The sequence below is a fragment of the Solanum lycopersicum genome, chromosome 1 (assembly GCF_036512215.1).
Source record: "Solanum lycopersicum chromosome 1, SLM_r2.1".
In the NCBI taxonomy this organism is placed as follows: domain Eukaryota; kingdom Viridiplantae; phylum Streptophyta; class Magnoliopsida; order Solanales; family Solanaceae; genus Solanum; species Solanum lycopersicum.
The window spans coordinates 23459479-23485503 of record NC_090800.1 but is presented as its reverse complement, the minus strand read 5'-3'; the positions used below and the strand labels follow the sequence as shown (position 1 = coordinate 23485503).

The 26025-nt window shown below is 30.6% G+C and overlaps 1 protein-coding gene and 1 long non-coding RNA gene across 3 annotated transcripts; both read left to right on the top strand.

Annotated features, from left to right (window-relative positions):
• The first annotated feature begins 10570 nt into the window (after nt 1-10570).
• On the top strand, nt 10571-11548 carry LOC101257793 (large ribosomal subunit protein P1). 2 transcript variants are annotated; one of them, XM_010319189.4, is made up of 4 exons: nt 10571-10709; nt 10794-10878; nt 10977-11186; nt 11279-11548. In XM_010319189.4, exons 2-4 carry the CDS (start codon nt 10810-10812, stop codon nt 11330-11332), a joined length of 333 nt encoding a protein of 110 aa, XP_010317491.1. In that variant the 5' UTR covers nt 10571-10709; nt 10794-10809; the 3' UTR covers nt 11333-11548. The 2 variants fall into 2 exon arrangements, with proteins under 2 accessions (XP_010317491.1, XP_004228342.1); XM_004228294.5 differs by having other exon boundaries at nt 10599-10709; nt 10786-10878.
• Nucleotides 11549-14714: 3166 nt separating this feature from the next.
• LOC138348321 (uncharacterized) lies at nt 14715-17061 on the top strand. Its single transcript, XR_011220825.1, has 3 exons — nt 14715-14826; nt 15707-15776; nt 16738-17061. It is a non-coding gene; the product is annotated as an uncharacterized lncRNA (long non-coding RNA).
• Nucleotides 17062-26025: the final 8964 nt, after the last annotated feature.

Here is a 26025-nt window from a genome sequence, read left to right as displayed (position 1 = left end):
CGTATCTATGTAACACATCACAACAAGTGATTCCAAAAAAATTCATCAATGACCATGTATAATTGTATGTCCATACTATTACGTATCCATAAGTCACTTAACAAAATCTGAACCATTTAGCTTCACATAACAACACATACTCTTACACATCTCATGGGTTTTACCCAAATCAACACTCAACCTTCATAAAAATTGCTGATAAATTCCTAGTAAGTTTATACCGAATTGATTCACAATCATAGTCATATTAGAACTATATATGTCCATTCATAGACCCTTCAACTCAGAACCAAGAGTATTCTTATTCCTTCACATCTTCTAAATTCTTTCGATGACACAAATTTTAAATACCTTGAACTCTTCAATACACCAAACTTTTTTTCTCTTCGCTGACTTGCTTACCAATCTTATCCTTTGACCAACAACCTATGGTATTTTTATCTTATCCTTGAAATAAAAACATTACATGAAATCCCATTTACGTATAACAATCAAAAGTAACCAAATTTACTACTCAAATTATTTTTAAGTCCTTCAAATGCTTCATACTCAATGTGATCAATCATTTCTTACCCCTTACCAATTCATACCTTGACAAAACACACTACCACAAATCTAAACTCACAATGAAAAACATGAATTTTGAATTCAATTATGTAACTCAATCCTTTTATCTATTGAAATTAGCTCATACATAGAAAATATTTACATATTTGGACATCTTAGCTTATTATTGATCGCCTATCCATCGACCTTGTCATACCCTTTCTTAAAAATCCAATCATACCCGTAATCGAAACTATAAAAGAACTTATCATCACACTCGAGTCGAACTGTGTAGGTTTCTTTCTCAATTCATACCCAATATATATATACATACATTTTTTTTATCAATCTAATGAACGTGTGACACTATTACCATAACCAAAATGAAACAGATGAAATCACGTAGCCTTGAACTAAATTTTCAACTCTCTAAAGATATATCTTTGTCCTTTATAATTATAGTAAATATCTATTTCCTCGATTGTCTCTTTCCAATGACTAAAATACTTCCCACTAATTTTTTCCATTTATGACTCTAGCTTCTTTCAATTCTATTCAAGTGAAATTTTCAACACATCATACAAATTTTCATACAACCACATTGTTCATCAAATAGTGGAAAACCACAACCTTAGATGCTCGCAAGTCGTTATTACCATAAAAACTCGTTTAACCCTCAATTCTTATTTTATGATTTAGTCTCAATCGCAATCCATCACAAACTCCTATTATCATTTTGCTTAGTTAGCTCTTGTTATCTCCACGAAGTCAACTATTTCATCAATATGAATCCTTAAACCCAATTATACCAATCCAATCCAAAGAACTAACCCACTTTTATCCGCACTTCCTTACTAAAACTCTTAATTGTCTTCACATAAGTATACACTTTAGGACTTCCTTTACCTATATGCTTGTCATTCAATATTGATCCAATTTCTTGGACATTACGATGAAATAACCACTCATTTAAAAATTCATAAAATACATTTCACAATCTGAACATATCAATTTCATACCAAAAATCCACTACTAAAAGCTTCCTTATAAATAATGTTTAACTCAAGTGTCCATAGTAACTAGTTGGTTTCCCAAATATGAATTTAACATCGAATCTCATTATATGAGCATGTGATACAACTTATAACTCCTTATGTAGTTAGTATTCATGTTTAACAATTAACATATATGTTTTCATATACCACTAGTACCACACCGTGAAAGTCCGTTACATCCACCACTAGAACATATCATACCTACCGAGGATCATATCCAAATAGGTTACACATTTCTACCTATCTAATAGCTTTAAAATGATATCAAATTCGTTCCATATTTAGTCAAGCTATATATATTCTTTCGTAGGACATGTCGATAACAAAAGTAAGACATTCCATATATCTAGCCAAATACCTATCAGTACCATTGTAATAGTTATATCATGACTTTCTTTGGTATACACTCAATCTATGGAACCACAAAAGAGATTTTGACCTCAATTGATGCAACATCATTCGCTAAGCAACCCATTAATGTTATGACAAATATATCAACGGTATTTTTCAAGTTACACTATTCATTATCTAGCCAACTCTTTGAACATTTAACTTCTAATTGTCGAACCACTCCACATATTGTTATACCACATAAGTACTATTTATTTTACTATGGTAACCAACCTTACTCAACCCCTTCAAATATGATCACACATTCCTTTCATAAATATATCATTTCCACCTTAATACCAGATCTAACATCAAACCAATACACGACATGCCAATGATTCACAAAAGGAACTACGCACGAGTCATCACATAAACGAGAGCGAATGGAGTGAAGCGATAATAATCAAAATGGGACCAACTATGCACAATAGAGATCCAAGAAGTGAAGATATTTCCTAAAAGTCACTACAGCCTCTCGAAGATAGGTACAGACGTCTCCGTACCGATCATCGAGACTCTATTGAGACTCAACTTGTACACACATGAGACCTAGGAACCTGGGGCTCTGATACCATTTTGTCACGACCCAAAAATGGACGTGATGGCACTCGTCTTATCCCACCAAGACAAGTAAGCCTAAAACTCAACTATTACAATAAAAATGCGGAAAATTTACTATCAAATTACATTATACCCCAAAACCTAGTTGTCACGTGTACAAGCCTCTAAATTATTACAATCGGATCAAAAGAAAATATAAGTCTCATATGATATTGTTTCTAGAATAGAACAAAATCATAAACAAGAGTAAGGAGGGATGCTGAGATGACCAACAACTACCTCACAAAATCTCCAAAAAGCCTCGGAAAAGAAGAGAATATATCATAAAAGTCCGGGCTAATAACCTACAAAAATTGGTAGAGGCAAGGGGTGAGTACCAAACCACACGGTACTCAGCAAGTAAACCTCTAAACACAAGCTAAGGGGATGAAATACGGGTACTCCTACCACCCCCAACCGAACCTCCACAACTACAACCTGCATAAACATCAGCCCAACCTAATAACTCACAGTTTACATAGAACGTAACTCAACAAAAACATTTAGGCAAATTACATATCCTCCACAACAACACTTTAACAAATTACATATCCTCCACAACAACACTTTAACAAATTATATATCCTCAACATCAACACTTAAACAAATTAGATATCCTCAATAGCAACACTTCCACAAATTTACATATCCTCAATAACACACTTCAACAAATTACATATCCTCAACAACAACACTTCAACAAATTATATATCCTCAATAACAAGCTCAGTATTCAACAATCACAAGTTCCGCAAAAAGGCAATCACTAGATCAGCAAAACACAATATCAAGTTCACTAATGATAAGTATGTGCAATGTAATGGAATGCAATGTCAAGTATAATGATGCATGTCTGACCTAGTGATACACACCCGCTGTCTCTCAGTCCGGGACCCATGGGGGACATATTTGTCCATGCATCTGTCGCGGCGCACGACACGACCCTCGATAATAGTAACCATCGCGGCGCGCGATACGTCCCTCGAAATATAGTATCCATCACGGCGCGCGATACGTCCCTCGAAATGGTACATCCTCTTAAGTACCCATTATTTCTCAATGCACATAACACTTGCCACAACCAATGCCTCAGAATAATGCAGATGACAAGTTCACACATATAATGAGGAGATGACCATTTTCATAACATCGCACAGTTCACAACCACACAAACATGAAGTTAAATCAACAATGATTCAACAAGCCTTCAACCCTTTCTCAACACAACACACATAAACAATTAATCACATTGCCTTTTGTTATCCCCATTCTTTTCATCATTAGAATTAATCAATGTGGACAAGTCAACCCATTACCAATCCCGTTACTCCCAACATATACCACAAGGACATACACGCATTTCATACACTTAACAAGAATTTAAAAATCCACTTGCCTCAAATAGTCGAACAATGACTCCAAAACTTGAGCCTTCCTCTTTTGGTTGACTTCCAAACCAATAAAATCTATTCAAATAAATAACCACGATATGATTTCGAAACTAACAACATTCATATTGCTATATCTCTAGCTTAGACCCAAGACTCATCCAAATTTATAATAAAATTTCTAAATCTTCATTCCAACCAATTGATCAAATCTCATATTTTCTGAATTTCAAGTTTAGGGTTAAATCTTAATTCTCCGAATAACATAATTATAATGATTTTTATATATCATAATGCACCCACTATCATGTCTCAATATATCAAAACTTGAATCCTAATATGATAATCAAATGAAAATAATTAAAGCCGAAACTAACTGCCCAACACATCAATGGTGGACTACAAAACTATCTGCTGAAACCACTTATTTTCAATGTTCCAATTCATATTTATCGTTCCACTATTAATAATCCTAATCTTGGAGTAATCATTGTCCAATGATTGAACCATAATACTTATACACATTTATAACCCCAAGTTCAAAAGTTCACATATTAGTATAAATTATACACGTTTTAACCTAAAAATCTATTCCTAGTTACTCAAAAATTTAATAGAAAGGATAAGAATAATTACCTTGATATCTCGAGATAAAAATATCGTTGTTTCTCCTCCTTTTTCTTTTTCTTTTCTCCCTTTGTTTTTCTATTCTTATCTGTGTATTTTTTTCTCAGATCGTTCCTTTCTTTCTTTTTCTTATAAGCCGTGCGGCTTTTTAATAGTCTAGGGCACTTTGCCCCTTTTTTATTATTATTTTATTCATTTATTTAATTAATTCCTTTTCCACTTTTTTTTAATTATTTTTTTAGCAATAAAATAATCTTTTATTAAATCTAAAATCATGTCACTCATTATTACAAGTCATATAAATTATTTATAAAATCTACTAAAAAGGTTAATAGAAAAGATATTAGTTGGAATTTCTAAAACGACTAAGAGGGTCATTACACAAGATCATAAGAATATATTAATAATGTGTTATAAAATCAAGCGCATAAGAATATAATCATAAAGAGAAGAAGACAAGAGAAGTAAATAGAAGAAGAGGAATTTTCTTCATATTCAAGTGTATGTAAGTCTCATTTCTCTATCATACAATAGTGAATGAACAATCCTATTTATAGAGTGAGAAATCACTCCAAAAGTCACCATATTAAGTATCCTAATAAATACATACATTCTTATATAAAAAGGTTCATGAACCTAGTGAATATGGATGGTTGTTCATGTACCAACTTTATGGACTATCCACTTGATTCAATGTATTTATAACACTTATAATTTATTCTTATTTAAATATTTTTAGTTGATATGCTATAACTCGATAATAATCTGCTCTAAGTAGTTTATTTTGTAAAGTATGTTTATAACTTGATATATATCCTCTTAAATGTGTATGGGGTGTCACTTTTGTAATTTTAAATTTAGCAGGCATAAAAATCATATTTGCATGTTATAGTTACAGTTTGTATAATTGCACGCCATAACAAACATCATGACTATTACATATTTCTGTTTGTGTAAAAGTTAGAGAGGCGAGGGAGTTGGTGAGAAACATGAGTAGAGGCGAAATAACAACAGTTTTCTAGGGTTATAAATAAATCAAATTGTGATTATAGAATTTAATTTGAATTAATAGTTTGCTTTTTACAATTTTCCCTTCAATATTTAGATTCACGCCAATTTGCAACACTATGAATTTTATCAGATTTTAGACATTGAATATATGTATTTGGCGTGTTTAGATACATACATGTCGAATACATATGGTCAAAATTATGTGTAATTTGGTGCATTTGATCTCTCGCTTGCCATTATCCTTTCTCGTTGTCTCTCTCCATGTATCTGGTATTACATATACATTTCTCTTGTGCGATTCCCATGTATCTGTAGATCTCACTTGCATTTCTTCGTCTCTTCCTCACCTCTCTCCCTATTTTTAGTGTATCTAGTAATAAATATATGGTTAACTTTCACACATAGCAAACATGAAATTTATATTTGGATGCTATAGCAAAGTTTGCATAATTGCGCTTCATAGCAAACATATATATGTAAATTCGCTATACATATACAATTGAAGTGAATTGTATAAAACGAAGTGTATACAACAAGAAAGAGAAAGAGACTTGGGCAGAGAATTGTATAAGACGAAGTATATAAAGGAACTGTATAATTATAAGTGTATAGAACGGTTATATACAATTTGAATTTGTATAAAACGAGAAAGGGAGAAAGATAAAAGAGACTTGGGTAGGGAATATACAATTGAATCGAATTGTATAAAACGAGAAAGAGAGAAATTATATACAATTTGAATTTGTATAAAAACGAGAAAGAGAAAAAGACAAAAGAGAATTGCGCAAGGAAGTACTTTTATTGTATAATTATAAGTGTATAAAATGGAGATATATATATTTGCATGTGTATATACAATTTTCTCTCGCTTTATACGATTAGAAATACAATTTATATAATTCTATTGTATAAAGCGGGAGAGACGAGCAAATGAAGCGAAGGAGAGAGGGAGAGTGGCGAGCGAGAATATGAGGGAGAGAGGAACTGACAAACAGTTTGTTATGATATACAAATAAATCAAATGATAGCTACTATATTTATTTTATATTATTAATTTGTCATTCTATACAATTATCCCTAAATATATATGTATCTAGGTGTATCTGATATAAATTATTAATTAATGAGACAATATATAATTATTTCAAACCATCAAAAAAATTAATAAACTATAAATATTTCTCAAATTAAATAGTTTTTCTAAAATAATTAGGCAAAAAGTTCATTGGGTCAAAATTCCTTACCCATGTAACATTCATTTCATGTTATGCATGAAAGAAATAAATGCAAAAATGACTAAGAAAGACTTATTAAATGAAATTAACAAAAGAAACAAAGTTTAATAAGTATCGATTGTATAATAAATATGGGCATATACGGATTTTTTTATATATAATTATATATTTAAATATACAAAGTTATAGCTTAGTCATACAATATTGATACATAATATAAAATACATGCAGACATTTTATTTTTTAATTACATGTATAACAGGTAAGAATCCACACTGAGAAGCTTTCCTTTGTCATTTCTAGAGGTCCTTCTCTCTTCCAATCAAGCAGGATAGAACTACATTAGGCTTGAGTGTATCTATTTGGGTGTTAAAAAGTCTCACGAGCACCATGTTTCTAACTCGTTTGTGACTTCTTTAGTTCAACATTATTGTGATCTTCATCTATTTAGGTAAATGATCTAATCTCATTGTTCATCACCTATATCAACCTTAATTGAAATAATAACCTAATTCATTCTTAACTCGTGCATATTAGGCTCAAGAGAACTAATAGTATAGCATCAAAGTTCAAGATATCATAGCTAATACATGGGTATCAAAGTTGTGTTTGTCTCATTTCCTTATACCTCTATATTTAACTATATTAATTTAAAAGCATGAATACCCTTAGTAATATTTGATTTGATTTTTTATCTTTTATTAAAACACTCTAAGTACGCGATACTGATATATACTATTTTTTAAAATAATTGTCATTTAGTTATTCTCTTTTTTATTGGTGACCTTGAAATTAATTAAAGTTACAGACATTAAATATGTACTTGTATGTAATATGTAAAAACCGTTTATATTCAGTACTTTAAAATTGATTAAAATTTTACTTCTCAAAACTTTCCTTATTTGTATTATATTTAAAATTCTAAACATTTAAAGACTATCTTATATAAATCTTACATAATTGTTGTAATCAAAATAAATAAGTAAATGGATCAAATATGTTCATTGTCTTTGAAAAATAAATTAGCCTTCAGAAATAATTTGTTTTTATCATTAACATAGATAATATTTATTTTAGTGTCAGCTGCTATTTGTTAAATAATTATTTTTTTTAATTCTAAATAATTTTATTGATTGACACAAAATACACATGCAAAAAACGTACATAAATTTATAAAGGAAAAATTGTATAAAATAGCAAACTAATAACCTAAATTAAATGGAATAGCTAGGGTTTGATTTAATTGTGCTCCATAGCAAACGTTGGCAAAAATTTGCCAGACGTCTCTCTCCCAGAAGTCTCGCTCGCCACTCTCCCATTCTTGCCTCTCTCGCTTTATACACAGAAGTGTATAATTTCTGTTTCTGTTTTGTATAAAGCGAGAGAAAATTGTATATACACATGCAAAAATGTATATCTTCGTGTTATACACTTAATTATACAATTTACAAACATTTTACTTCAAATATTGCAGAGAAAAAGGCCAAAGAATTATACAATTGTATAATTCGCTGGCCTTTTTCTCTGCAATATTTGAAGTAAAATGTTTGTAAATTGTATAATTAAGTGTATAACACGAAGATATATATTTTTGCATGTGTATATACAATTTTCTCTCGCTTTATACAAAACAGAAACAGAATTATACACTTCTGTGTATAAAGCGAGAGAGGCGAGCGAGAATGGAGAGTGGCGAGCGAGATTTCTGGGAGAGAGACGCTGACAAATTTAGCAAACGTTTGCTATGGAGAAAAATTAAATCAAACCCTAGCTATTCCATTTATTTTAGATTATTAGTTTGCTATTATATACAATTTCCCCTAAAATAATTAAGGGAAAATTTCATATATGGCAAACGGATGTTATGAAATTACATTCCATGGGTATAGTTTACATAATTACATTCCATGGATATTGTTTAGTTTGTTAGGTGACTCTAAATTTGTATAAAACTTTTTTTTAAATAAGTTTATACAAAAAAATTATTTTTCAATAAATGGTAACAATAGCACAAAAGATGCTAACAATAAATTCACATAATCCCATGATTTAAGCAAAACATTCAAAATCAAATATTTCCCAAAAAAGAATTCTAAAGCTATAGAAAGACAATATCAGTTCAAAAATCAAATATTTTTCTATTTTTTTTAGATAAATCTATGAAACACACACACACACACATAGATATATTTATATATAAATTGATTATATTGTATATATTTGCGAAATTGCATATAATTTTTATACAATATTTGTGTGTAATTGATTTTGTGTTTTAAACTATGTATAACTATCATATATTCTTTTCATTTTTTTTGGATAATCTGTTTGTATACAATATTTTATTATGTTCTTATTTTTTCTTTTGTATAATTCTAGAATTTGTATAATGTACAATAATTTTGGTATATATATTATAGTTATATATGTGAATATGTGATTTCATGTTTTTTTTAAAAAAATAAAATATTAATGATTAAACTGATTGTATATAATTTTCATTTGTTAATTGTATATATAGTAAGCTCGAAATATGTTTTTATATTTGAGGGTGTAACGTTTATATATACAATATTTTATTATGTTCATAACTTTTTGTATATATCGACGAATTTGTATAATTTATTATAATATTATAGAGTGATTTTAACAAATTTCTTTATACAAAATTAAATAATTGTATACAAATAGCTATTGCCTCATAAGACTTTATATATGTTACCTTAATATACAACCCACTATATACCTAACTTTAGTAATTGGTATACAACTAATAGAATATACAATTAAGAACTGTTTCATAATACTTTGTATATATTAACTTAATATACAAACCACTATATACATAACTTTGTAATTTGTATATAAATTACACTACCTGATGTTTCCGATATTTTTCAGATTTGTCCAGCTCTGATGAGGCAGATTCAATCTTTTCTGAATCAATGTTTATGACTTTTCTCTTACTTCCACCTTCAACAATCTTAAAGCCGCTAGATTTCGCGTTGTTGATAACTTTATGAATTGTCATTGGGTCATTTTTTTTCATGGATCTCAATTCTTCAATAGATTGTTCAACTTAAACTTGTTTATGTTTTGCCATAGACACTACATTAACCCAGAATCCTGAGTTAATCCAATTGAAAACGAAGGTGGATTATCAACAACATTGACATGCAATGACATATCTCTCGTAATCCTCATACATGGACAGAAATCATCTATTGTGATTTTGAAAGACTTGTAATCTGATAAGTAATAAAGATTTTTGTAAAAAAATATAAAAAAAACTAACAATCATACTACATATACAATTGTTGTAGAAGGAATCAAGAAAAAAAAATTGAAAGCCATGAATTTGACGGTTACCTAAGAAAAGTGGAAGAACATCGGATGGAGAAGGTCAAAATTTTCCCAATGGAAATTCAAATTAGAAGGGAGAGTAATTTTAGGAAAAGATATGGAATGAAAATAGGAGAGATAAATTTGATTTTGAATAAAATTATATAAAAATCTTTGGATGACTATTTTTATTCTGTATACAAATATATAGTGAATTCTATTAATTATGGCAAAAAAATTAAAACTATATTTACTGACTGTAAATAAATTAAATTATACCTTTATTAACTAATTACATAGAGATGTTTGCCATCCCATGTAATTTTCCCAATAATTAACTCCTAAGCTAGTGGAATTTCAATGCAATTGGACTTATTATCTTTTTGGGCTTCGTTTAGGTAAATGGGCTTTGAAGTTCCAGTAAACATAAAATCTCCCATCTCCTTAATTTCTTCTAAACCCTAATATTCACCAACTCCGCAAGTCATCTTCCAGCACTCATTACAACTTCGAAGGTAGAAATCAATTTCCATGGCGAATCACTAATTATTTTCATCAATTTGTTTCTTCAATTTTCTAAGTTTTGGTTAGTATTACAGGAACAAAGTTGATCAAATGTCGCACGGAGAAATCGCCTGCACTTATGCATGTTTAATCCTCAACGATGAGGATATTCCAATCACCGTATGTTTCTCTTTGATATAATCAATTTTTCTCTTCAGCTTTGTGTATTATTATGTAAATCTAAATGAATTTAATGTTTCAATTTTTGCTATTAATAGGCAGAGAAAATTTCAACTTTGGTGAAAACTGCAAATGTAACAGTAGAACCTTACTGGCCTTTACTGTTTGCTAAACTTGCTGAGAAGAAAAACCTTGGTGATCTTATCATGAATGTTGGTGCTGGTGGCGGTGGTGGTGCTGCAGTTTCTGTTGCAGCTCCAGTTGGTGGAGCTGCTGCCGCGGCTGCTCCTGCTGCTGAGGAAAAGAAGGTGAATGAGAAGGAAATTAATTGTGATTAGTTTTATGTGAAGTTGTTTTGAAATGTATTTGAATCAACGTTTTTTTTTTGTGATTTGAACAGGAGGAACCTAAGGAAGAAAGTGATGATGATATGGGATTCAGTCTTTTTGATTAGGAGCTTATGTCGGTATGAAATAGGTCTTCTTTGAGAGAGCATTTTGTTCTGTTGGATGTAATTGAGGTTATGGATTTACATAATGATAGTAATTGCTTTGGGTACATTTTTGTTTTGATATCGGCAAATGCATTTGCAAACATGTTAGGTATTTGAGTTTTTTAGCATCTTGGAAAACATGCTCTGTGAAGTATATAATTTGATCAAATTACCAAAGGATCGTCATCCATGTGGTCTGATGAAACACCTTTAACTATCTTTAGTTACCATATGGTTTATTTTGTTGGAATTTCTTTGTTGTTTGTGTGCATTATTACTTTAGTTGTTATTTCTATACTCTATGAATGGAGTCTGGAATCTGGCTTCGAATGTTTCTTAATGAGTAGACGAGCTATTTATTGCTCAAGACAAGTTTGTGATATCTGAAGGTTAGAATTGATACAAGTACCTAAGAGAGAACTTGTCCAAACACTTTTCTGTAGTGTAGCATGCTATACATAGTGTTTTTGCACTCTATCTATATAATAGAGAACATTGTGATGCATCTGTAGATTAACCTACTTGTCTTACAAGTGTAGTCTATATATAGACTCGTGATTCTATCGGAGAAGAAAAGGTTCCATGATTACTTTCCATCTGCCTAAACTTATATCTATAATTCTATATAGCACTTACTATATACTTTTGTGGGGGTACATGTACCAAGCGGAGTAGTGGAGGTGTGTGCAAGCTGACTTTGACACCTCCATTATAAGGTAGAAAGAAAAGTAAAGAGGAGAAAAAGTGGACTCATGATCAGCATATAAGATTGTGCAAGTTATATCCCTTCCAGTTTTGTTATTTCATCTGTTCTCTGTTTTGTCAATATTTGGCTTTCCTTGGTCGAGTTCATATATTTAGGATCATGTCTTTTTGTTCATCTTTGCTTCTTGAGCTATTAGATTACATGTGATTTATGTAGCATAACATATGGTAAAATCAGTCAAAACAATGTCAATGACCACTTACACGAGTGCTGTTCAGGAACTATCCTTCGGCTTCATAGATAAATCTTCGCCTTTAGGCAACAATGCATGACCAAATATGGATTTTTATGCTTTTCATATTACCTATAGAGAATTAATGTGATAGATATCCAGCTTTTGAGATTCATATATAAGCACATGAACATCGATGTGATACTTACTGCACCAAAATGAATATCCATTCTCAAGTTCAATATCTTACAAGTAATAGTTATCTATTGATATAACAAGAACAATTGATCTTTCAATTTTTCGAAGTACATTCAGCATTTCTTTTTAGATGACGTTGAATATGGATAAAGAAGTTTCATGTCAACATCTAAGTATATATGTAGTCTCAGATGTAATTTTTGGCTAGAAGATTGTTTGGTTTAAAAATATTCTTGAAGTGCATGTCCCTTAGTAGCTGAGTTTGAAAGCTGACATCTCAAATGTCCCCACACAAAATGATCAAAAGCTTAAGTCGTGTCTAGAATATCAGCAATACAACCAAGTCTAAATGCACGTACAAGTTTATGTAAACAACATAATCTTATAGCTAGCATACTAGACGCAGTGATGTTGATTTTCTTGAAATTGAGTTTTCTTCATTTTGTCTTGCCTCAGTTTTGAAGTTATTTTTTAAAGTATCGTTCACCCACCAAAGAGACATGTTAGATTGTCACCTCTAGTTCAAGTTGGGTCGTCTCCCTTTTAAGTGACATGTTCACATTGGTTTTTTTAATGACAATTTTTTTGATATTTGACTATTGAGATGTCAGCTTTGTGCATTTCACAGTTCTTTTGTAAATAAAATTATCTTCAGTAGGGCTGGATGAATTCGGTGCGAATTTTTTATATTTGGTGTGATAATAATATTAACTGAAAATCAAACTAAAATAGATTCGGCTCAGTTCGTGAAAGCTGCAAAGGAAAATCATAAGTAGGAAATATTCTTTTGAACTCTTCTCTCTCTATGAGGCAAAAATAATTCCTTATATGTACCCTTTACGGATAGTTTATGTATTTGATATAAAAGTCACAACATTATTACATATTGATTAAGAAAGGTAGAATAAATTAAAAATAGTTTGTCTCCCCAAATTTAACAATTTTAACATTAAAACAAGAGTAATAATAATAAGTGTGGCGTTTTACCATATTTCGTTGTGAAATTGTTTTAAAAATTAAATTTTGTTTTGAAGTGCAAAATATGATATTTGGAGAAAGAAATTGTAGAGATTTGAGTTATTGACTTTTTTGTGAGTCATTTAAATTAAAAACACTTTTTTTTATCAAGTTGAATTTCGGAAATTTTATAGCCATACTGATGTTTGGAAAGTGAAAAAATTTAATGGATAAAAACAATTAGAGAGGAAAATGAGTAAAGGTTCTTGCTTTGATAAGTTTTACTTGTCTACTATTTAAAATAGATTCTTAATTTTACTTGCCACTATTAGCATAGAGAAAATAATCAAGAATCTCTAACCTATTATCGGATTTGAACTAAACATACTCTATGGGGGACCTATTAGCCCTGGAATTATTTAAAATCTAAATTATTATTTCCATAAAAAGTTGCAAGCACATTTATGTTGATAAATGTAATCCCACGTGTATTTCTTTTATCTTTTTTGACTGATTATTTTATTTTCTTTTTCTTTTATTTCTTTCTTTTCCTCTGCTTGTTCTTCCTCTTCTATTCTTCCCATCTTACGATAGAGCCACACGTAGAAAGCTTCAGAAGCGAAAAAAACTATGGTGGTAATTTGAAGAATGACAAGTCTCTGCATCATTTTTGCAAGAGCAGGGTTCAATATGAGGAATGACCTTAAAAATAAAGTATTGATCAAAATATTTTTTAATGAGGATATTTTGAGAATTTTAAATTTTTAAGAGATTCCCAACATTATTAAGTTGTTTGAATTAATTTTGTTAATTGAAATTTTTTGTCGCAATAGCTCAAAATGATAGTTTAATGGTGTTTTAATGACTAATAATTGATTTTGAAAATGGGGTAAAGTAATTTACTTAATAATTTTTATTGTGTGCATAGTAAGTCTGGCAAGGGATGAGGATGGGGACTGGGGGACGGGACGGGGATCGGTGATGGGGGGATTTTGGCCGGGATCGGGATTGGGGGGACAAAAATTTTAATGACCTGTTAGGTTATTTTAAGAACTAGTCCTCTTTTTTATAAAGGATCATCCCGCAAATTTTTAGTGGAAATTTTGAATTACTCGTCTAACTTTGGATCTAATTAGCGGATGAAATTTAAATATTTTAGTTTAGTAATTATTTAACAGGTCAAATGCATAAATTATTTAATATTTTTATACTAATTAATCCTTACATAAAATTAAATTAGTAGGGTTAAACAATTATATAAAAATTTACTTTAAGAAGCGAGAGGCATAGCGAGGAAAAAATAATTGTGCGGCGCAAAACGAAGAATGGCCACCGGCTACCAGAATAGTACGAATTTCTTAGGTAAACACAAATCCTAAACCAAGCTTTAATGCCTTTATACTGGTATATTTTTATATATTAGCTTAATAAGAAGCATCATACTAATTCTATCAATTGAATGCAATTGTTTCTAAAATTTATGGAGGCGACATTTGGATTTGGATCATTTCAAGTAATGGAGAGTATTACAATAGATAAAATATATGAAGAATAATTTGTAGGAATTTAATATGCAGCAAATTGAGTTCTGCAAATTTGTTTGCGTTTTAGTCCTTTTTAGATCTTTTTTATTATTATTATTATTATTATTATTATTATTATTATTATTATTATTATTATTATTATTAATTGTTTGTAAAAAGGGAAAGGAAAGCACTTAATCTATTTTGGAGTTTTGCAAATTGAATAGAGGTGTTTTGGGATGGAAAAAAAGTAAGAATTACCTACCAATGATTGGGATATGAATTAGGTAATGATGACTTAAACATTGGGAAAATATCAAGTAATAAATTGGTAGTAGTTGGACACCAACAGAACGTTGGTGTGAAATCTTAGCATTTAGTTCTTCCGTTCTTTTCATGATCCAAGTTACGGATGGTGTATTTAGTTTAGATTTTAAATTTTCTTATAGTTATTACATTATAATTTAAGGTTGTTATATGGAGATAGATAATTAAATATTAGGTGTATAGTATTATGTGAATATCATTAGTTTATAATATTGGAGATATTATGACTTAATTCAGTTGAAATCCACGAAGTATAAGATTTAACCTATTGGTTAGAATTAAGATTTAGAATTTTTATTATAAATTCAGGGTGAGTTTTGGGTCTAAGCTAGATATTTGAAATCTGAGTGTTGTTAGTTCGAAAGTCTTATTGTAAGTACTTATTTGAATAGATTGCATTTATTTGGAGGCTCAATGGAAGAGAAAGACTCAAATTCTGGTGTGATTATTCAATAAATTAAGGTAAATCAATTTCTAAACCCTTGTTAAATGTATGAAATGCGTGTACTTCCTTGTGGTATATGTTTGGGAGTAATGGGACTTAGTGATAGGTTGACTTGTCCACGTGGATTAATTTTAATGATAAAAAGGCGTAACAAAAGACGATGTAATTATTTGTTTGTATGTGATGTGTTGAGAATGGTACGAGTACCTAATGGGAATGTTTATTACTATAGAATACGGATTGTAATTCGAGAATGTCAAAACATATAGGCATTAACTGATATATTATCGATTTGATTTATTATATGTGATTGTGTTCTTTATTGAACCCATATAATTGTGATAATTAAGGTGATTTTATGTCATAGCGACATTTAATTTATTGAGATATTGCATCATCTCCTTTATTTGATATCATATTGTGCTCATGCACTGACATGAGATTGGGTATGAGTAAAAGTCTAACACGTGGAGATCGTCCGTGTTGAGATCGAATTATGATTATTTGGGCACGTGGAGATCGTCCATGCGATAGAAAAGTTATGATTATGATTTAGGCATATGGAGATCGTCCGTGCGAAATTCGTTTCATTATGATAGTGCATTGAGATCGTCCGCACAGACACGTGGAGGTCGTCCGTGTTGATATATGGACCTCGCGAGTCCCTCATGGGTCATGAACTCTCGATGTATTTCCGAGAAGTATCATGTATATACGGTTGAAAGAGTACTTGGTATTTGGAGGCATATCATTTCATTGTGTCATATTGCATTACATCCCATGACATCCTGCATTCTTTATGATTATGTATTTTATTGGTGATTGGAAGGTATTTGATTTTTGATGAACTTGATATGGTGTTTTGCTGATATTGTGAGTGCCTTTTTGTGGAGGGTATAGTTGAAGAATTATTGAGCTTATTGCTGAGAATATGTGCTTGTAAATGGTGAACGGTTTGGTTGAGTTGGTTTTATGCAGGTCGCAGTTATGGAGGTTCGGTTGGGGTGTAAGGAGTACCCATATTTTATCCCTTAGCTTGTGTTTAGAGGTTTACTTACTGAGTACCGTGTGGTTTGGTACTCATCCCTTGCTTAGCCCGAAACTTATTGATGTATTCTCTTTCTTTCGAAGGCTTCTTGGAGATTTGTGAGGTAGTTGTTTGTCATCTCAGCAGACCTTCATACTCCTGTTTATGATTTTGTTCTACTCTAGAAACAATATGATATGAGACTTATATTTTCTTTTGATTCAATTGTATACTTTAGAGGCTTATTCTCGTGACAACCAGGTTTTGGGGTATAATTTAAGTTGATAGTAAATTTTTTGCATTTTATTGTAATGGTTGAGTTTTAGGCTGACTTGTCTTGGTGGGATAAGATGAGTGCGATCACGTTCATTTTTGGGTCGTGACAAAAATAGGTCCCATCCCATCCCGCTATATATACGGGATGGAATGAAATTTAGCGGGACGAGATGGAACGAGAGTTTTTTTTTAAATACTTATTTATTTGTATTGAAATTATATATTTTTAGCTAATAAATTTTAAATTTTACTTTTAACTTTCAAATTTCAAGTTTCACCTTTCAAGTTTTAAATTTCAAATTTGAGAAGTTTAAATTTGTATTTTAAATATTTTAAAGTAATGTAAACTTGAAATTTCAAATGTCAAGTTTCAAGTTTAAATTTAGTTTTTTAAAGTTAGTTGAGTAATTTAGTATATATTTAATTGTACATATTAAAATTAAAATGCAAGACAATAATTGTATAAAAAAGACTTGAATAAAACCTTCAAATTTATTCAATAGAACTTAGAAGTTACAATTAACAAATATTAGTGGAGTAACTAATCTACGCTGGCATAGAACTTAGAAGTTACAATTAACAAATATTATTGGAGTAACTAATCTACGCAACCACCTTCTAGGAAGGGTTCTGTTTTATTAAGTTCTCATATATAAAACTAATATTTGTTACAAATGTTAGATAAGTAACTATTTTTACGCATCTACCGTCTAAGAAGGGTTCTGTTTCAATTAGTACTCGTATGTAATCTAATAATATCTGTTTTCTCCTTTAAAATTCAATTCTAATTGTCGCATCATATCGATGGTGATATCCTCCGATGTTGAAAAACTTTCTAGAAACTCTTGTGACTCTAATTCATCATCACTACATTCAACTTGCGTTTTGGTCCAAATTGCTTGTTTGGAACTTAACTTTGGCAAATTATTATTTCTCCTATTGTCATTGACCCTGATAAAGCTGTTGTTTCCAAACTGTCTTCCGCCAATGAATGTCTATGATAGCCAATTTGAAACCTTGTCACACTGAAAGCAACCTCCGATGCAAATGATGAAGCTTGAATAGCTAAAACATCACGAACCATTTTGCTCAAAATTAGAAAGCAACACTTTGCCTCCTCCACCATCCTAATAAATTTTCATTGCCATTTTTGATTTTCAATGCTTCTAAAGATTGATTAGTTTATTCTTCAAAATCATCACGGTTAATAGAATTAAGACCAACAACACTTCACATATAAGTTGAAATTCGAACTTCAAAATCAATCTCATGATTAGAAGTTCGACCAACTTCTCCTTAAATATTTTTCGTAGTTCTATATTTTTCATACCACATTTTTGCTTCTACTTTTATGCTAGATTTACCAGTTTCGCAACTTGGAATTTCTTCCGATAAAATTTCTAAAGTTTCATAAAAAATGTCAACAAGGCCCTACACACCTCGTAATTTATAATCAGAATGAAGTAATGTAGCAGTTAAATAAATCTAAGGGATAGGAAAAAAAATATTTTTCAAAATTTTCAATCATACCTTCAATTGCAACTCTAAATTTATCCATTTTTTTATATTTAGAAAATTGAATTGTAAGAGAACAAATATTTATTAATACTGATGAAATAATAGGATAATAAATTCCAGAAAACATGGTTGTAGCATCATAAAAAGTCTTAAAAATTGTAATAGTTCTTTAATTTCTTCTCAATCTTCATCACAAATTTTATCTAATGGGTCAACATTATGAGCATTAAACATCATTTGTATGGGTCTTCTATATTTTTAAGCAACTGAAAGCATTTCGTAAAAAGAATTCCACCTTGTTTTGATATGTCTTGGAATTTTTTTAGGTGACAATTCACATAGTAAACAACGCTCATTAAATTCCCTAATTCTAGCAGCATTGTTAGTATGAAAAATTCAGGCAACGACACATTCATTTTTCATGCAACCACATCAAATAATGAAATACCATCTTGTACAACTAAATTTAATATATGTTCAACACATCTAACATGAAAAACATTATTGTCAATTGGACATAATCTAACTTTTAACATTTTTGCAGCGTTTGTATTATTAGATGCATTGTCTAATGCGACATACATTACTTTATTTATAACCATGTAATAATCTGAAACACTTAAAATATTTGAAGCTAAATATGCACCCATTTTTTCTCTACAGATTGTTTATAACTTATTTTTTTTTTGCAAATTTTAATTATGATCAATCCAATGTGCTATAATAGTTAAATAATCATTTCCATTAACACTATGGCCCATGCCCGAAGTTAGAGACACTCTACTATCTAATATGCTAAATATACAACGAAGAAAATTGACAATGTTTACCTTGATATTCAAAAACATCAGATTTAACAGTATTTCTTGAATAACCTCTATAAAAGGAGTATAAGTTTGTGGACTATATTTAATAAAAACTGGGATTTGAAGGAAAACTATAAGGTAAACCACAAACAGAAATCATTTTAGCTAACTTTTCGCCATCTAATTCCTTATTATATTCATGTTGTGTTAGTGGACCACCTGGTTAGAAGGAAATAATGTTCCTTGAACCATGTTAGAAGCCCCTACCAATTCATTACGCTAATATCGAATTCATTAACTAAAATTTCTTTTTTCTATCGGCTAACGCTTTAGATTTTTTTATATTGAATCGACACACAAGATAATAAATGTCTATTTAATCCCTCCGTCCCACCTTGACCCCCACCTTGTTTATGTTTAAAAGGTTGCTTACACTTATTACTAATAACAACACTATTTTTCTTATCAAAAGTCATAAATTTCCACAAAATAGAAGTTTTACGGCATTGATACTTCACCTTCTACCTTGTGGGAGGTATAAGGGGCGGACGACCACAATTTTTGCTCCGTCGAACTTATAATTTCATTTGGAACTTGTGTCACCGGACTAGTAGGTGTATATTCTAAATCCTCTTCTCCCAAGTCAACTTCTACTTCTTTACCAGAATTTTCATCAAGATTAGGACTAATATTACCATAACGTCGTTCTAAACTTTTGTGATCGAGTTGAACATTTGAATGAATACATAAGCAGTATCATCAACATAAGTAGAAAATCATTTGTAGTAAATCTAAATCTAGACGTTCATTTTGATGAAGTACCACTACATTTACTAATTTTTTCTTTCCTATTTTTTTTTTACCAAAATCAAATATTTTAAAAATATCACTGTGTTCGTTCTCTTGTTCTTTCTCTTTTCCTTTACCAGTATATTTTTTTGCTAGAAATCATACTTAATTATATATAAAGTTTAATATAAAAATAACAATAACATAAAAAATAAAGATGAAAATAGAATATAAGTATTATGAACGACATTACCAAACGTCTGCGTTAATAACAAACGTTAAACCGATTCTTAAAGCTTGTAGTTTGTTATAACTTGTAATTTGAAACACCAACCAATACTTAAAAATTTAAATATATGTATTATAATAATATGAGAATTAAAATAGATTATAAATTAATACTTAAGATTGAGAGTTGAGAGTTGAGAGGATATAGAAAATAGATGAGAGAAATGAGAATAGATGAATTTGTAATAAATTGTAGGGGATGAAGGTGTATCTATAATATTAAAAATGGATTAAAGTATAATTATGATAACTTGAGGGTTTACATTAAAGTATTAAAAGTAGGGGGATGGTAGGGGGTGTTGGGGAAGAGTGAAAGGTGAAAAAAATCCGTGGGGTACACTAGCCGTTTTTCCAATGGCTATCAATGACTAGTTTTTTGAATTTTTTTAAAAAATATACATAGGAGATTCCGCGAATCGGCCAATTCAGCTGAATCAAGATCGGGTCGGGTCGACCGGGATGAACGGGTAAACCGGCACCTGACTGGTCCCCTTGACCCCCATCCCTAAAACCCCCTTTATTTAACGAGATCGGGTCAGGCAGGTCGATTATCGAGTCGGCCGCATGCCGGGGCGGGCCGTCTCGGTCCCCCTGCCAATCCTGGTGGATAGTAGAAACGGGATTTCTACCTGGGAATTATGGTGTGTTAATAGATATTGAAATGGTGGTATTTTCAGATCGTGATGGTGAATTTGATGACGACCATGAATACTCTACTAAGTTTTAAGAAAAAGAAGAAAAAGATGAGACAAAAAAATAAAGGAAAAAATAAAAACGAAAAGAGTATTAAAAATAAAGTTTTTATTATTTATTTTTTTATCTTCACTCTCTCAAAGAGAGTGAAAAAATATCCTTGCCACATAAACATTCAGAGAGGTAATAATTTTAATTTTAAATAATTTAGGGGGATAATAGAACTCCCGTGAAATTCAAGTGTGTAATTAGAAATTCAACAATAGATTGGGGGCTCATTTGATCATATTCTCTATCAAGAAAAGATGATTATCTTTGTCCATATTTACCTAGAAATAATTATTTATTTTTCAAATTATGTTTCAAGACTCAACTAAATTGCAATTTAGCGTGTGCTTATATATTGGAAAGTCAATTCTTTGATGTTTCAATTCGATGTTAGTTACAAAACCATGTGCATCAAAGAATCAAGGTTTTATTGAATAAATGTAAGTAGTATTGGAATATGTGCGTCCACTACCAGTCAATGGACCAGGTCCCTTGACACAACAAAAACAGTGCAGAAGATTAAACAATATGAAGAATACAACACAAGCAGTTTACGTGGAAACCTCCTTGCTCAAGGTAGTAAAACCACGACCTGTCACACAGGATTTTCAACTGTTTTCACTTATTTTCACTAGAAAAAGTGAAACCCGATTACAACAACGTGAGAAAAAGCTATTTATCTCACAACCAAGCAATAATTCTACTGCTTGAAGAGCCTAAGGAGATTTTACTCTGCCCACTAAGCTATCACCATTAGACGACTTAGGATTCAACTAAGCAACACACAGGTTCCCCACTAAATCACCACGCTCCAGATGACTTAGGATTTTTAACTAAGCAACACACTAGGTTGTCCACTAAATTAGTTTGACTCAACTAACTTAGACTTTTCAACAAACCAAAGAATCTGAATCTTTTATAGATTAGGAACAAATTTACAATGTAAGCATGGAAAAAATAATCCTAAGAAAACTAAGTAGCTTGCAACTCTATTAGGTTCCTGTTGCTCTTAGGATGATCCTTCTTGAAGATGACCTTTGCTTTTTGAACTTTTGGATATTTGAAATCCAAAACTTTTGTTTGCCAAAACTTATGTTTGTGTTGTTGGAGAAGAGGCTATATTTAAAATGGACACAAACCCTTAGGACGAGGCTATTGGCTGAGAGTCTGCTGTCATAAAAAGTTGTGCACCAACCCCTCAGACTTGGCAGTTTTTGACAACTATCTTTTCGTCCTTTTCATGTTGCAGTTTTGCGGGGACCAGGTCTCTTGCAAACTTCTTTGTGATTTCTTGAAAAGGCTTGCTGACTGAATTCCTTCTTTGGATGAATGAATATAATATGGTATTTGTAATGCTAAAAATATCAAACATAACGAGTTATTATTCGTTGGACAAACACCCTCCTTCATTCTGATTGATGTAGTACACTGACGCCTCACCAACCTATGACGTGACAGCTTTACATCTGTAACCAATTATGTATCTGATGGAGGAAACTCTGCCTGGGACCGGGTCTCTGCATTTGTGAGATACTGAAACATACAATCTCGTCCACTCTTCTTATTGGTGTAGGACCCTGCACTTTTCACCTACCACCTGGCATGACAACTTTTACGATTGTACCCCATTTGTATCAGGATAAGATATCTCTGCCTGGGACCAGGTCCATGCATTTGTGAGAATCATCAAAACACGTAGAATATAACAAGTATAATTTACCTGAATCTCATAGTGTTAGTCCTTAAATTACATTTTAACCATACTCTTTTTTATTTTACAAAAATCTCTTGAAATTTCAGCCATCCGTACATTATATATGATACATTAGAAACTTGTTTGTTGTGATTAATATGAAATATTAATATAAAATGGTTTTTCTTTCCCCAAATCACGCAAAACTGATTTTCTATTCCCACAAATCATGTATTGTTGATCCTCCCCAAATCATACATGACATCAATCTTTTCTAATCTGTGACAACTTCACAAATTTTAAGAATCAAATTTTCATCTTCTCTTCTCCATCAATTCAAAATCTTGATCACCGTTGTAGATGATTGGAAAAATGATTCACGATTCGAATCATCAATTCAAAATCGTTGAGTAGTTTGAATTCAGTTTATCACAAAAATCTGATTGGACAACCTTGGATGCGGCTAACATTGATAACAAGATCCCTTTGTCAACTAGTAAGTTTTTATTACCCTTTTTCAACTTTCGTGTATTTAAATTTAATTAGGTTTCTTAAAAGTTAATTCATTTTTTGTTCAGAGAAAATTAATGAATTTGAGAAGTTCCTAACAACGCATATTTTCTCAAGTGCAGTTGCAGATACCAATATAAGCTTCATAAATTCCATTTCAGAAAACAAAACCGACTTTATATATATCCACCCTTTTGAGTATTATGTCATTATTTGGGATTACAAGTGATGTATGAAATGCTCCACAACATCCTTAGAATCATCTCATCCAAGAAACTGAAAAAGAGGGCATATGCAGCGTATTGAACCATATTGTAGATAATAAACTTCAAGTTTAATTGCTTGATGTTGTGTAAACTGAAGTGTTACATGAAGCTTAGTACTGCAAGGACTAAAACAAAGTAACGGTCATTACCTTTGGACAATTTTCTTCGACAGAAACCAAATGTAGTGATCAATATCATAGAAAAGCTCAAAGTTGTGTTTTTGTTTGTCGTTTTTGATGTGAATATGCATGTCATGATACATTAGTGTTAAACGACGCATGCTTATTGTAATATTGAATCTATGAATTGTGATGTGATCATTATTATGTGTATGGATGAGATTTGTATAAAAATGTATCATCATAATATATTGTATATGACACATATAATAATATCGAGTGTCTATATCACAAATTCGTATAAATTTATCAGTGTTCAGACTATATTATGTATATTGTACATATAAATAGTTTAACAATAAAGATATGTAAGTTACTTTTTTTCATCAAGAAACAAGTGTGGATGATATATACATGTATATCCATCTTGGATTTTGTTGAATGGTTGTACACTGGTTATTATAATGTATATGGTACATGTTATAAGATGTTTACAAAACTGTGGCTCTACGTGTTAGTTTGATTCTTGAAGAAAAATATTATTTGCCTTGAGCGAAAAATATGTAATTGTGGTACATTTCAACTAGACTAGATACCTTGTTGATATTGTGGAATGAAGTATATATTACTCATGATACATTACTATTCCTAAAATTTGTAGTAAATTGCTAAGTATTGTAATCCTATAAGATACAATAGAGAACTAAAGATTATCCGTAAAATGCTTGATTTTAGACCAATACATTACTCAGAGGTAGTTATCAAATATCATATACATGTAGTTCTAGTTTGCCAAAGAATGAATATGTATCATATACCTAATGTTGGATATATACATAGTGCTCCAGTTATAGAACATTATGATTTATGTATCAAGATTATAATTGGGTAAACATATATATACATCACATTATTCTATGTTGGGTAAGACTGAACATATAACTAAGAGGGAAGATACATAAATTTGTTAGTGACTAATAGCCTTTTTGATTAAGATTGATGATACTTTAAAGAACTTGATACATGTAGATGATACATTAGGTAGTGTTTAGCATTAACAATATTTATATTGAACATGATAAAACTAATTGAATATTCCACAAAACTAGGGTTATGTATCAAACATTAAATATAAATATGATACATTGCATAAAACAAAAGTTATTTTAAGCAGTAATGTATCAGATCAATGATGGCACTAACAAAGATTAATTTAAGAATAAAAATAAATAAAATACATTGAAATCAACGAAGACATTATACATTAGTTTAAAAAATGAAAAATTCAGCTAGATATCAAAAAAAAAAAAACGACAAAGAAATCCCCTACACTTTTATCTCTGTTATATATCAAATTCTATATCTTTTTTCCACTGTCAACAATGGAAACTGATTTCACCGGCAGAAGAGGATCCCATGGAAATGATTTTATTAAAGAGAAATGCGGATACATCACCTGTTTCACCTTCCCTTATACATCTTACGAATGTGGATGGGAGGAGATCCGATAGTTTGAAAAAATTGTAGAGTGAAAACTTACGTGAGTTCTAAAAAAGGTAAAGGAGTGACCTTATGGAGATAAACAAATTTGAAAATTAAAAAATAAAGAAAATAAAGACCGAAGGAGTAAAAATAGGAAGAGATTGAGCCAGTGAAATAGGGAGATATTAAGGGAGTGAAATTAGGAAGAAAAAAAAGTGTATTTTGAGTGTTGAACCTTTATGTATCTGGAATAGTGGGGTTTGCGAGAAAAAATAGGGATTTTGGAGATGTTTTAAAATGGTAAGAAATAATGAAAATTATGAAAAATAAAGGTGTATATTTAAGTAATTATTCCTAAATTTAACACAATGTTATTACTTATTAGAAATAATGGGCTATTTGCGGGCTTTGGCTTGTTGTTGTTCAAAGTTTGATACACTATTTTCTATGCCTTTTTAGTCTTTATCATATCCTCTCTTTATTTAATATCAATTTTTTTTCTTATTTTATTTTTATTTGCATCAAAACATCATTTTAAAAATATTAAAATAAATCAAATTGAAATTGAAAAATTGAATCGATCTAGTTTTTTTGGAATACGTGGAACACTTTTTTTAAAATCAAAAATCAAAGAATCGAATAAAAAATTGACAAAATTTTTAATATACAATTTTGGGGAATCCTAATTAGAGGACTTTTCTCTCTGTAGAAGCCTAAAACGTAATATTTTGCCTTAAAACTCACCGCCGAC

Bases quoted from the DNA above. Each gene is read 5' to 3' on its own strand.
- LOC101257793 (XM_010319189.4), top strand. From the start codon at position 10,810: ATGTCGCACGGAGAAATCGCCTGCACTTATGCATGTTTAATCCTCAAC. The intron at 10,879-10,976 runs GTATGTTTCTCT...TGCTATTAATAG, and splicing joins ATGAGGATATTCCAATCACC to GCAGAGAAAATTTCAACTTT. The intron at 11,187-11,278 runs GTGAATGAGAAG...TGATTTGAACAG, and splicing joins CTGCTGCTGAGGAAAAGAAG to GAGGAACCTAAGGAAGAAAG.